The 14,904-nt window shown below is 36.5% G+C and overlaps 1 protein-coding gene across 11 annotated transcripts in view; it reads right to left on the reverse strand.

Moving 5' to 3' along the window:
* Positions 1–1,219: 1,219 nt before the first annotated feature.
* The window catches only part of NRIP1 (nuclear receptor interacting protein 1), a 146,311-nt gene continuing 132,626 nt past the window's right edge, over positions 1,220–14,904 (reverse strand). For all 11 annotated transcript variants that reach the window (XM_084511792.1, XM_084511790.1, XM_084511793.1 and 8 more), the window contains one exon: positions 1,220–10,201. In XM_084511792.1, coding sequence (XP_084367918.1) covers positions 6,377–9,835 — 3,459 coding nt within the window. In that variant the 5' untranslated portion in view covers positions 9,836–10,201 and the 3' untranslated portion in view covers positions 1,220–6,376. The remainder of the gene's footprint in view (positions 10,202–14,904) is intronic.

Below are 14,904 nucleotides of genomic sequence, written 5' to 3' on the forward strand. Positions count from 1 at the left end.
CATACCATTGTTTTTGTTTGGTTGGTAGAATTAAAATTAAATTAATCGAGTCAGCAAGGAAGCATGTATTTCAGAAATGATTTCCCAGCTGTATTACTATTAGAAGACTAGATTGTCTCCTTAGGCATACAGCATTTTTATGTGGCTGTATTTTGGCTTAGCCATTCATCTCTGAAATCAGGTGCATGCCTATTCTTGAAGAGAAGAGGCTAAGCAGAAGCTGGGTATAAGGGCCTTTTCCCTCCAAAGCACAGCTGAGCGTCTCTGGTGACATCATACTTTAAGACAGCCAGTATCCAGACCCTTTCTGATTTACGATAACAATCAATCAAAATGCTCAGCAATACGCCTCATGAAAACCCACCTGAAATGTATGGAGTTACTATTATCATTTTAAAATTAAATTTATGGATTATAATTTATACTTTCCAGAAAGCTTCCAAAGAACCTCACAGAAGCATGTTTATCTGTCTGAAGAAATCAGAAATTATAGGATGATCCATGCAAATCGCTGTTACTGTTACCCAAGACAGTCATGACCCAATTGCTCACTTGCAAATATACAGCTCTCAATAGTGCACCTGTATGACCTCGAACAAAAATTCTCTGGGGAAATGCCACTTGCACTAATGTTGCAACCCACCAGTGGCACTGATGTCATAAGCTAACCTAAAAAAAAACTGTAGAATATGATGCAAACACACTGTTAGATCTTTCTACAGTCTTCACAGACAAATTGTGTTCAGTTTTCCACGTTTGCTTAAGAACCTAAGCTCAACACAACTGAAAAGTCCCCTTTGTGATATGGGCAAAAGTAGATTTTAATTGGAAAGTACACATTTCTTGCCTTGCACAGGACAGGCAACTTGAATTTGTTTCAATGTTTGCTTAAAACAATTTTCAAATTAAAAAATTCCATTTAAAGGTTTCTAGTTTATGGTCACTGATTTCAAGTTAATAAGGAGCAGGATATTTGAATAAAACATAATGGAGTGCTTTGTAAAGTAAAGCTGCTAATCTGATTTAGATTGTTTCATTTCCAGCTCCTTGATTCTGTTTCCAGTCAGTAGCCTTGCTGAAGAATACATCCCCCTAAGTTCCTTGAGATATTTTTGTTGTCAGAAATTTATATTAATAGCACTGATGCATAAAGCCCACTAGCACTCTAATAACAAAACGTACCCATGAAATAAAGCAGATTTAAAAACCATCAAGACAATGCATTTTTCTCATTTATTCAAATCTTCTGCAGGAAGTAAACACTGAAAGATTTAAAAAAACTTCACACTGCAGTATGTACAGTTTTGTGACATCACATGAAGAAATTAATTTCTAATAAAAAATGAGACCAGTTAGATAAATTACTGAAAACACATCACAATAAAATTGGTTGTGGTAAAATCCCAAATTCTTATGTACGGCAATGAAAAATCAATATTCCTTTGTTTTACAGCAATGGAACAGTCCTGGTACAATATTTCAATTATGTAAAATGGAATCCTGAACTTACGTGACTGATTATAGTTGTATGAGTACTTCATGTTTTAAAAGTAGTTTTGCATTTTTTTTTCCCAGACCCTTTTGTTTTGAAGCACATTCTTTCACAAAGCTAAAATACCACAGCAGAAGTCATGTCCAGAAGTGGAATACTGTTGTGTTTTGAACTGACCTGACTTGTTAAGACATTTTTGCCAACGCACAGATGCACAGGGTCCCCCATGCACTTTTCATGCAGCAGGTTATCACAACTTTAAATAAAAGTATTTTTCTATACATTCTTCCAGACTTGCAACTGTATACATACATGCAAAAGTTTTTAAACCTATTTGATCATATTTACACTTATACATGGAATATACATAACAAAAAAAAAAAAAAAAAAAAAAAAAAAAAAAAAAAAAAGATTAAAAGGTTTTTCTTTTCCTTTGCATTAGAACAATACAAAATATGTATTTTTCATTAAGGAAACCACTATTTACATCACCTTTTAAAAACCAATTTCAACATATTATAGGTGTAACAAGTCAATATATTTACATTATATATAAATATATATAATATATACTTACCAGTTTACTCCTCTGTAAGATGTTGCAGAGAACAAACCGGTAATATCATGTCACTGATGTCAATGAGAGCTGTAATACTTTCACCAACATTTAACAGGGAAAATTTAAACCATTCATCTCTTTCTTTTAAAAAGATTTGTAAATCAAAAATTTAAAAATATTACTAAGAGAAAATGGCTAAGAAAAGTGAAAGTTATGGCTGAATTCCCTTTTGATCTGACAGTGTTTATAAACTTCTCAAACTGTGCTGACAGGTTAAGTGGTATCAGCGGAGAAGCCCTCTAGCAACACAGCTTTTATTCTGCAGTTGTGTGTCACCCCCCTATCACTGCCTCACACTGTGGCAGAGGAGATGCTAAAAATCTGGTTACCTCAGTCTCTTACACTTCCCTCTGGAAACAAAAGGCATATCTGTTTGGGAATTACAAGTCAAACCCCAGACCTATCTGGTTTGAGCACTGCAGTGACATGGCAGATGAAGCAGCACAAGCCTGGAGATCCAACCTCGAGCAAGGCATCGGGCACTTAGCATCACTGCTGCTGCAACTACTCAGAGTTAAGAAAGGTTCAAGCTAATTCCGGTACATGTTGCAAGGGGCTGCAGCTACAACTTTAGGTGTGGCATAGACACATTCCTATCTCACTTCTTCACTGTTCCATGAGGTGGAGGCAGCTTTCCTCCAGAAGTCTCCCCCGTTTACAACTGCATTGCAACCTCCTCTCCTCCCTCCCTGCTTCTAGGATGGGGAGGTCACACAACAGCACCCAACAGTCCCGCACCTCTTGCTACTGCTCCCCTTATCTGACACAGCCCTGCTCGTCTTCACATCTACAGTCTAAAGGCCTAGCTGCAACCTCAACCTAAGACAGAAGACTTATCTTTGAAGCCTCCATTCCCACAGGCTGAGGAAGCATACTGGGCACAGCTGAAACACATATCCTAGCAGTAAGTATCTACTGAACCAAGGAGACCAGATTTGATGAGAACACAGAGCATTATGCAACAAATGACCTTGGTTTGTGGCAGTGATGGGGGGAAATCAAGGATCTTTTGGGTTGCTTGGGAAAACTTGGCAAGCCCTACCAGTTCTTCTGCTGGGGCAGCAAACCCAGCTCCTGCACCTCCCTTTTCTGATGGAAGAACAGAGGGAAGATATCCCAAGGATGACAACTGTGACTCCTTTTCACTCACCCAAGCTACAAGATAAAAAATAATGAAAAAGCCTTCGGTCCTCAGGTTTGAAGGCTGTAAATGTGGATGGAGCAGATTTTGAAAAAGAACTCTCTTCCCTAGGGGGCACTAACACAGGTGATGCTGGAGAATTTCACATAGAAGACTGTTGCCCTTTTAGCAGCCAACTGAAGAGCATTGTTAGCATGCCCTTCCCTCTCAAGGGCCTCATCGTTATGCTACACACTGCTTTGAGATTGCAGTGACCACAACAGGCAAGATTCCTCTATGAACAGCATGACTTACAATTAAATTCTTGTGTATTATAGTTTAAAGATGTGTGAGAATTGTAATATCCTTTCATTAACACCACTTAAAAGAAAGCTAAATCATTAACTAGTCAAACTTAACATTTTAACTTAAATGTTTTTATAAAACTTTAAAAAAATTTAAAAACTTTAAAAATTAAATGTTCCAAAGTATATATTATAACAACAGACTACCATAGAATAAATACATAGGTAAAGCACACTCCTAGACTCCAATATTACTTTTTGTTAGGGTTAGACTCTTCCCTACTTTTCATCTGAACCTTGCTTTGATGAAATTTTCACAGATTATTTCACCTCCATTTAAGCTGCATTTTTCTGTGGAGCCCTTCAAACAAATTATAGCCCTGTATTTACTCCGGGGAGCATCTATTATTCTATATTGTATATATTTCCTAGCTATATACATGTTGTTTCAAGAAAAATAATCGATTAAGACTTTAAGAGATGTTTAATGGATGGAAAAAATGCCATCTTTTTTTTTTTTCTTTTTTTTTTTTTTTTTTAATACTTCTGTTGGATTGACTCATATAAAAAGAATTCAGTTCCACTGTCAATGCAAAATATACTTTATATCATTAATGACTATTCTATGAGACATCTGAATTGTCATTGGGCCACTTATAAATGCAAATATTAAAGACAAAATTTATTTCTATAATACTCTTCAGACAATGACATTTAAAGTGATATTAGATTTGCATGAAGGCTTTAAAATATAAATCTTCTTTGTACAGCCCATTAATATATTACGCTTCACCCAAATAACATAAAAATATATCTTTAAGTTGCTCTGTTTTTTCTCGTATAAACCAGGGGAATGTTTTATATTGGATACTGCCAAACATTTGTGTTCCCTAAAAGAAGATATCCCCAGGAGGGTTAAACATAATCGTGGTGCATTTTCCAGCTGGCAGGCAGAAGTCCTTTTCAGTAGGGACTGCACTGGAAAGAAGGGAAACTAATCTTAGGCAGCGGGCAGAGGATGAGAAGGGGACAACAGCTCACTCTGTCTAGGTGAGCCTGAAGGCTGGGAAAAGTGTCTCTGAAACAAAACCAGGAAGGAAGAGAGCAAAATGCCCCACCACTCATCTCTGCAAACTTGAGTGAAACAAGAAATAGCAGAGTTTTGTCATGTCATCAGCCCTCAATGGTGAAAATGGTCAACATTACAAGGAGTGCAGCTTTCATTATCTGTGCAAGCCAGCTATTAAGCTGTTTTCTGATAGCTCAGGGAATTATCAATGAAATTAAAAGCTACAGAGAACATTCTTTCAGAGGAGTTAAAAGTTCAGTAAAACTTTTAAAGCATATAATTTAGAGGAACCAGATTTTGTCCTCCTCCTCCCCCGGGAGAAGTAAGGGTTCCGAATGGAGTTAACACTGACAGTGTTAACAGTGCTGCTTGGCTCTTCCCCAGTCAGCAATTCTTTTAAGGTGTCTCCGCTTTGACTGCAATTTTCAGTTATTCCCATCTCAGGCTGATATTGCCAGATGTTACAAATCACAGCACAGGTGGGGACTGATGAAAAGGGCAGAGGAGAATTTCTGAGACATGTCCCTCTACCCATTACAAAACATGACAAAACTACAATTTTATCCTCAGTGCAACCTGAAAAATTATTCTGAAACCAAGTTTTCTGCAGAGAAAAGGCAGTGCATTAAACTGTGCATCAGCTGTTCGGAGAGTAGTAAATATTGGCAGAATATGGATTTTTTTCCCCTAGTTGTAGGAAGAGGCCAACACATTTTTTCATTAAAATCCTATTCTATATTTGAGTGGAAGCCTGATGTGCTGCTTTAGTGCAGTTGGTATTCTTCGTTAAAAGAAGCAAGATGATGCTAAACAAACAATTCTGATTAGCTGTTTCACAAACTTTCCACCATTTTCCTCACAAAATCTATGTGCTAAGCTTTCTGAAATGCAGTACTCCAAGAGGCATTTTGACTTTCCCCTGTTAAGGAGGGAAATGACAGGAATGCACCAACAAAAGACTCATGTAGTATTTGCACAATATATGAAAATCTGCCTTTTATATAAAAACCTAGAAAAAAAAAAAAAGCAAACAATCGTAACTAGGAACTCTTAACTATAGCTAAGGATTTGAGGAAGGCTTTTGTCAAAAGCAGGGCAAAGAAGAAAAATAGATTTTACACCGCTATTCTGGCAGGACCACAAACAAGGTTTAAAAATAAAATAAAATTTGGAAGCACTAAAAATTACATTTCAGTGCAGTTCAGTTATTAACACTGGCACAGGTTTTCCCTGTGTGACAAGCTAATACCTTGGACGGACTGCTCCATTTCTTTAAAGTTATTCTTAAAATTTCACAAAACTTATTAAACATTCAAAAAAAAGGTACACTGTCTCTATGCTCAGGCTTCCAAAAATAAGGATTATTTTACAGGAAAGGGAGGAAACGCAGCATTACCACCACTTAGGCTGTACGCTTACACTTTATCTTATACCAAAGACTTGCAGATCCAAATAAGACTCTGATCAAAGAGTACTCATAACTTATTTTGATGCATACAGAGATGTCTTGTACAAATTACAACCTAACTTCCTTGTGATGATCTATTGTAAAGCAAATTTTATCTACATGTATTTTAAATAACATCACCAGAAAAATAAAAAGTTTATCAAATGAAAACATGTTTCAATTAGGCCATGCTTTTCTAAAATCATGCTCAATTTGTACAGTAGTCAAGTTCGTATTCATTTTTATTTTTTTCTTTCTTTTTTTTTTTTTTTTTTAACAAAGATTCAAAACCACTGATTGTAAACTCATTGATGAGACTGTAGTTTATTCTGGCTCTTTTTTGATTGTTAGCACTTTTTCCAGAAGTCCATGCACTTCACCGTTCACACCATGTTGATGAGAGGTCTTATTCCCCATATGGCTGTTGTAAGGGCTTCTTAAGTTATTAAAAGGAGTTTCAAGCTCTGCATCAGATGTTAACTCCTCTTTGATTGTAACATGAGTTGAACTACCAGTAAATGAAGATTCATTCCAAATTTCTTTGTCCTGTGCTTCTTGGCTGCTAATGGAGTTGCCGCCTTTCTGTAACATGTAGTACAATATCGGATTGGTTTTGGTCAGTCTTGGAGAGTCTTTTTCATAATCATTCTTGTCCATACCTGTGATAACCCATCTGATGGGACCTTTCTCACTGGGCACAGGACACACACTAAACTGGTCAGATTCAAGCCTAGATACTGTACTCCCCAAATGTTCGGGAAAGGGGGAACTGGCAGGACTTTTTACCACTACTGGATAGTGAAATGTTCTGTGATCTACACAATTGCTCTGTTGCACAGGACTTCCCATTAATGTGTTTACTGAAGAAATGCTGAATTCAGGTTTAATTGTTGCATTGCTTTTGTTTCCTCTTTTCTTGCCTTCCATTAGTAAGTTATTCCTATGCTGTGACAGATCTCTCTCACAGTTTTCTGAGAGAAGCAGCTGTTTCAACACATTAAAGCCTTTACTATCTCTAGACCAACCCCTATTTTCACTTTCATTATTTGAACCATGACTTACAGCATATTTAAATTCAGAATCACTTCTGCTGAATTTCAGTTCTTGCTGGTTTAGCAAAGGTCCATACAGTGCCTCTGTAGGAGAAACATGATTGTTTGCAGCATCAGACACATTAGTTTTCATCTTTTTTAATGGACTTTCCAAAGGCTCAGCATGAAGCTTCCTCTTCTTCGGTACTGTGCAAAGACTCTTTGATTCCAGGTGTGTTAGCTCATTGTTTCGGTGACTTCTGTCCAGCTCATCTGCAGGGTAACTATCCTGATTTTGTCTCAGCAATCTACTTAGCAGACCATTTTTGGAAAAAGAAAAATCTTGAGGTGAAAGAGGCTCAGGTTTCATCTCCTCAGATGCTGGAGAAGCAGCTGTGTTTCTCTGCAGTGAATGAATAAATCCTTGAAATTTGTTACCCTTGCACTCTCTTATTTGTTGTGCATTTGAATTATAAGGAACATTTGATTCTTCAGATGGTTCAGTTTTTATTTTCACTGTCAATATTTGCTCATTCAAAGCCTTATCTGTCTGTTCCTGAGAACCTTCATCTCTTAAAAGCATCCTCTCTTTCTTTTCACTTTTACCTTTATTGGGAGTTCCCAGAAGCAGCTGAAGGACAGTGCGCCTTTCAAGGAGATTTTCTATTTCCGAACCTGGAAGTCCTTGTTCAGTGGGTACAGACTGACAACTGAATATTTTGTTATTTTCTTCATGCGTACTCAATTTATTTGTAAGCAGAGGGCTGTTCAATCTATCAATCAAGCCTACAGGTTTATCTGTGTTCCCTGCTAACAGATGTTTGCTAGGTCTTTGTTCTTCACTTGACATGGAAGTCTGCATACCACACTGAGCAAGATTCTGCAACAGCTTGCTGGCACTGAAAGCTGAAGAGTTTTGTGGACTATCATTTCTGCTCAGCTTGGCTCCTTGAATTTCTTTGCTTTTAGAAAGGTCTATCAAATGTTTAGATGCAGGATTCACCAGCCTGTCTGGCTGGATGCTGCAGGCATATGGTGGTGAGTTACGCTTGATGGCTAACGACTGGTGAGAGAGATTTATAGGAGAGTCTGCTTTTGTAGAAGCAAGCAAAGGTGGAGTGCTTAGTGGAGTCATTCGATTTGCACTGGGACTGTCAGTAACAGGAGTCCTTTTACCAGTCTGTACAGTGAATTTTGCCACATCAGCTGCACTGTGTGGTCCCTGAGGCTCATTACCTTTGTCAACCTTTTCTTCACTCTTATGCCCAAGTAACAATTGAAGTAGTGTTACTTTTTGATGGGGATTCAGCTTAGATGCCTTTGGAGTGTCTTTGTCTTCCTTGTTCTCTGGACAAGAAACTTTTGGGTCCCAGCTATGAAGCAAAGACTGAGTCAAGTTATCCAATGATGCAGGCGGACCTGCATCTGGTTTATCTGTCCTCTGTTTAAAGGATAAGTCTATGGGAAGACAGTTAGAATGGGAGCTTTCGTCATCACTGCTGTCATCGGTAAAGCTAGGATTGTTATCTGAATACTCATCGATAGTTGTCGGTGTGCTGCTCTCTTCATGCACTTTTAATTGTTTGGTAGTATTCTGGCTTTTCAGAAGATGTAAGAGCAAACTGTTGCTGGGAGAGGTTTTCACATTACTCCTCCTTTCCAAAGTACTTTTGAATCCCACATTTTTGGGAGGCGAATGCGTGATTCCTACTGAACTCTGAAATGGTGCTATATTGCTTTTGCTTGATACCGTTTTGGTTGATGATCCTGTTTGACCATTGAGATGGCTTGTCATTCCTTTTGCTAAATTGAATTGGCCAATATCTTTCTGAGCACTTTCTTGTAATCTGGCCATAGCTGCAAGTCTCTCACTTGCTATTTGATTTGCATTTTGTGCTTTTAAAGCATGTTCCCTGGAGTACTGCTGCAAGTGAGCTTCACTTGAAAGGAGTAAAGCTAGCTGGCTGCATGCTACACTGGGCTTTGGTGAAGCAGCAGGACTGGATCGTTTCTCTACCATACTTGCAACAGCTTGTAATCTTGCAGCACATGACAGTGGCTCATTTATCACTTTAGGTCCACTCTGCACTGCATGAGGAGATTCTATAAACCTCTCATTGGGCAGGTTCTTTGTTATATCAGGCAGGCTGTTGTCCAACTTCTGATCCTTTGCTTTGCTCTTCTTCAAAAGGGTCTTCAGGTGACTGGATGCAACACCATAGCACCTTAAATCCTTCTCCACCTGTAAAGAATCATGGCTAAGGGAATATCCTTGCTCCTTAAGGCTCTGCCTAATCTGCTGTGACAGAGCAACACTCTGCAGTCTAGAGCTGAATGACTGAAGCAAAGAGGCAAGTAATGTGCTATCTTGTTTGCCTTTAGGCACATTTTCAACCATGCCAGCTAGCAACGCTTCCTTTTTTCCATCTAAATCCACAATGGAATCAGACAACCGCCTTCTCTTTGCTGCATTCCAGTCTTCAGAAGACTGCAACAGTCTTGCTTTTTTGAGATGCAGCATGCCAGATCCCTGATACGTATTTGTGTTAAGAACTGGACCATTACTTTGACAATTGGGAAATATATTTCCAGAAATCTTAAAGTTCTGATCCTCTCCACTATGCCCTGTAGACTTTTTGTCAACTGCAGTACCTGAGCCTCCTTCTGCTTGATGCATTAGTAATCCCTCTAGGTAAGTTAGAACAACAGAATCCTGGTGCATCTCAGAGCCAAGCTCTTCTCCATGAGTCATGTTCAACAAAAGTATCCAAAAGGGCTCTGTTTCTATTCACTTCAAAGACTAGTTTGCTGCAGTTGAATTGAGATGCAGAGTTAATAAATAATAGGTAGATGTCTATAGCATTTTCTCACAAACTCTTAGAAACAATACAGTCACATTCCAAGTCGGCTTCTTCCAGTGTATACTGTTTGATGAGCCAGATTTCCAATCATGTCACTGTGTTGATATATTGAATATTTATGAAAGATGTCTAGGAAGAGTATTTAGAACACGCTTCTAAGGTAATGAAGTTCCATTAAGTATTTGCCTTCTTCACCTTTCTCCATGAATCCAGTTTGTTTTTCATCTTTTTCCATCTCCATCAAGCATGTAGAATTCCTAAGGGAAACAAAGACCAAAAAAAACAGTGGTCAAGAAAAAAAGATTAGGGTAAGATCTAAATAAATTGCATCAGATTTTTTTTTAACATACCATTTTAGAAAGATACAGGATATTTCAGTGATAACCACATGCTGGAATACATTAATAATTGAGTAAAGCAGAGAGTCCATGCCATCTAATCTGAAGAACTTTGTTTACTTTAAACTCAAATTCTACATAAAGTTTTCTGTCTCAATCATTTTCACTATTATAAGCATAGCTACTATGCTCATTGAATTTCTCTACCCTACAGTTCAAAACAGGGAATGGCAACCACGGAAATAAAATCTAAATATTGCTTAGAAAAAAATACAAAATTTTATTTCACAGTTGCATTGATCTTTCTTCTTACTATGTAAATACACAGGTATGAACACAATTGCTGTAGAAGAGAATTAATGGGAAAAGGCATGCCTGAAGTCAGCGTTTGGGTTCATGTTGAATCTGTTTCAAATACCTGTTTTCAAAATAAGTAGCAACATGTATGACCACACTTCTGTTTAGCAGGTAGATGATACTGCCAGAATTAAAAACCAAATTGCCGCTGCTGCCCAGGATTATCTAGTAATGCAAAACTTGGCATGATAGTACAGCATGGAGGAAATCTTTATTATTTAAAACTGTTATTATTAGAAGATAAAGGCAATAGAAACGGAGAAAATGATGCTTCCTGGTAGATCTTTGTTGGAAGATATTTATTTTTACATCATTTCCATGTATTAAATGTAAAATGGTGAAAAAACAGGCCTTCCTTGAAAACTATTATTTTCAAAGCAATTCTTGTAAAACATCTCTACAAAATACTTCCTTGAATAAGACATTATGCTATAAAAAGCTGTTTTGAAAAACAAAACAATGGCTTTTATGTTAGACACATCTCTTTAGGATTTAAGTTATATTACTATTACACCAGTCAACGATAGCATGAACAGTTCAACACAGTTCAATATTGAAATCATTACAGCACACATGCCTACTCCTCCTCTTTCTAAATTGGTATAAATATTCAATATGTGAACAGCTTAGTGTCTTTCAATGTATCTAGCTCTGCAATTCTCTTTCACAAACTAAAAGCATGTTTAAACTTGTAAATACAAGTTTCCAAATGGACATACACAGGTGAAACCCATGCATCTTTAACGTAAATGAATGTTTTATGATTGATTTCTTGGAGGATTTTTTTTTTTTTAATTCAAAAGCTAAAGACAACTAGAAGTCAGAAAAATATCAGACATGAAAAAAGTAAAGAATCAGAACAGCTACACAGCCATAATATTAGTTCATAAGTTCATATACCCCTCTGTACAAATACATAGCTACATTCTTATTACATTTTAAGTGGTTTAGAGAAAAACTAAGAACTCTCTGAAAAAAAAAAAAAAAAAAAAGACAAAACAAAATCACAGAATTAAAACACCAGCAATTCATTGTAGTGTAGATATGTATACCTCATGTACCTAAATATCAAATTAAAAGTTGGTAGCTGTTACTAAGGTCACAATGTTTCTCTCAGAAATACAAGTGTACATTGACCAGCACTTACATAATTACCTGCAGAAGACACTGTGTTTGTTCAAATACAACTCAAACTTGGATTTGTCTAATTAGAAATTACCTATCATCTCACTGTTCCTTCAAAAACCTGTACGTCTCTGGGTGGACTTTACAAAGTTTCAATCTAAAGTGGTTTAAACAACAAAAAAATCAAATCCTTGAACAGAAAGTCCAACAAATACATTATGCTTCTGATGTATATACATCAGGTATCCAGCAAGTGTAACGTCAATAAAACTAAGATTCTTTCCTCAAATATTTGGGAATGCACTGTATCTAGAAAATGAAGTTTTTGAGCTTCCGAAAATAAATTGTTTATCTGCAGCTACATTTTTGCATTTAAAAATGGAATTAGGTTCACAGCATGCTGTTTGTATAAAGGAGCAAATAGCACTTGATCCCTTGTATTTTGTGTTTAAGAAAATAAAATTGCATATCTTTCACTGTGTTGTGCCTTGCAGGCTACCTTTAAGTCAAAGTCACAACCAAATGCACCATTAAGACATTATTATTTGCAGCTCTGGGTAATTAAAAAAATAAAATTAAAAAAAAAAAAAAAAAAAGACAAAGCATTTATGCAAATCCCTCAGGTTCTCAAAAAGACTACTGCAGATGACACAGAGCCAGCACAGGCTCTAAGGATGTACTCTAAGTAGCATTTTGCCATTTTTATGTTTTTTGTTTGTTTGTTTGTTTGGAATTCCTAAAGGCCCAGGAAATATTCATAATTTTACAGAAGACTGATGCAAGGGAGTCTTCATTAAACAGAATTAAATCTGAAAAGCATGTTAACATAAGGAATAGGACATCACCAAACACTTTAAAGAATCTGTTCTGATCTAGTGCTGCAACGGCTATAACAGCATTATAAAACCCTGCACAGCCTAATGTGCAACACACAAATGTGATGAAGTCACCTGTCAAGAATCAGAAATTACATTTCAATGAAAACCATCTCTAAACTTACACTTTATTTGTGATGGGAAGCCTGATAGTAAATTTCAGGGTTTGAAAGCAATCTCACAACTATGCATTTCTAGTAAGTTTTGAACGTAGTATGCTTTTCATTCTCTATCTGATCTAAAGCATAGTCAAACGGAAACAGAACCAGCTCTGGAAATTAATGTTTAGCTGGACACAAAGGCAATCATTCAGCAACCCTTTTAAAACATATAGACTAAACCAAGGAATTCCCTGGACCCACTGAAACGTGCTATTAAATATTATTCCAGAAACTACCTGAAATGAAGAGGGGGGAGAGAGGGGGGAGAAATGGGGTGGAGAGAAGTGAAAAGCCCTACGGAAATACATCTCATTTCTCAGTAAGGACTTATTGCAATGAACCTCTAAAATTAGCATCTAATAACTATGAATCTCTAGACCTAAAAATTGTATGTAACTATTGAGAAAGAATTGAGGAACTATAAATTTGATATACTTTCTTCACCATGCAACTACTGTATATGAACTATTTTTGTTGTTGTTGTTGTTCCAACCCTTCACAGATTCTCATATCCTACAAATAAATAAAATGCTTGTTTTCTGAGGCTATTTTCAGAATCTACATGAACACAAACCGATCACAGCTCATTAAGTCATGTTTACCTAGACAGAACTAAAGCAGCAGCATGATTCACAGCACAAAAGCTGTAACGTGGGGAGACACTCCCAAAGTGGAGCATACCATGGGAAATCAGTCCTACATCTTTTTAAAAAATGCCTAGGGAGAAACTGTGAGAAGAGTAGGAAAATAAGAGATTAAAACATACACTGAACTATAGAAACCATGGCTGTCCAGAATATTAATTATAATTTTGCTGTTGTTGGAGCTCTTCTTTGTTTGCAAACTACAGATACACTTATCAGTTGCAAAGATTTCAATGGAACGATAACAATAAACTCTAAGATGCTTTAGTTACTATAAAGTATTAGTACTTCAAAAGATAATTAAAATTGAGAACACATCTTCCAGGTTAAAACCACAACATCTGAGCCAACGGCATTTTCCCTTGTGCGTATACACAACACACTTTTTCATTCATTTATTTTTAAAATTGATGAATGCCTCATCTATAAAAACTAAACAGAGGCACTAAAACTGTACTTCCACAGTTAACCAATAGACAATCAGTTGCTGTTATTTAAGAAATTAAAATCGGTTTACAACTTAAAGTAGCCAAATTGCATCCTTAAGTCATTTTTCTGATATTACTGACTAGCATTTCCAGATAAATCTCTGTACTTTAGCCCCCTGTTCCACTTCACAAATTAACAATGCTAGACTGGTATTATTCAGGCAGGAGAGCTGCATATTCTAACAGAGATAACTCATAAAACTCTCTACTGTAGAGGTATTTTCTGTAGTCTTAATTCAAGATATCACGGAAAAAATCTTACAGTAACTATTAAATATTTACTACATCTAGTAAATTGACAATAGCTAGCAGATCTGCCACACAAACACTCATTAAAATATTATCTAAACTTACGCACATTGTTAAAATGATCAATACAGAGTTTGAGATGTGTATATACACACAGATGAAATGCTTTTATTAACTGCATTCCAGAGTCCTTTAATGGTGATTAAATTCATGTGTTAATTTTATTTTCCAATTTTAAGTTGAGCTGAAATCAAAACATGAATTTGTAGAGCTGAAATCAAACTGGTACGCGAAACTAAAATCTTTAATTATTTAATGAATTCAGCATCTTAATGGTTAGAAAAGAAAGTCTCTCACTAGAGCTCACTGCCTGCCAATTCTCATCTTCCCAAATGTAGTGGATACAGCTCACCACATCAAGCAATGGTTTAGAAAGTTATTTTAATCATTACAGAGTTGAGGAATACAGTACAGTGATTGCAGTGGCAGCTTGGGATCCTGGGGTCCAATTACTTGCTGTACTGCAGGCAGGGTCTTTGACGTCTGGTTTTACTTTTCTGTATTGTATTTTCACAGATCGATTAATAATAGATGCAAACTTCAGAAAAATAATTGAGGATAAATATATTAAGGGCTGTGGGTTTCTCCACAGCTTCAATAATAGTTGTAAGAAAGCACCTTTTACATAGGATTTTGGATGATTCCTTATCTTTATAAACTGTC

The sequence above is a fragment of the Aythya ferina genome (genome assembly GCF_964211825.1).
Source record: "Aythya ferina genome assembly, chromosome: 1".
In the NCBI taxonomy this organism is placed as follows: domain Eukaryota; kingdom Metazoa; phylum Chordata; class Aves; order Anseriformes; family Anatidae; genus Aythya; species Aythya ferina.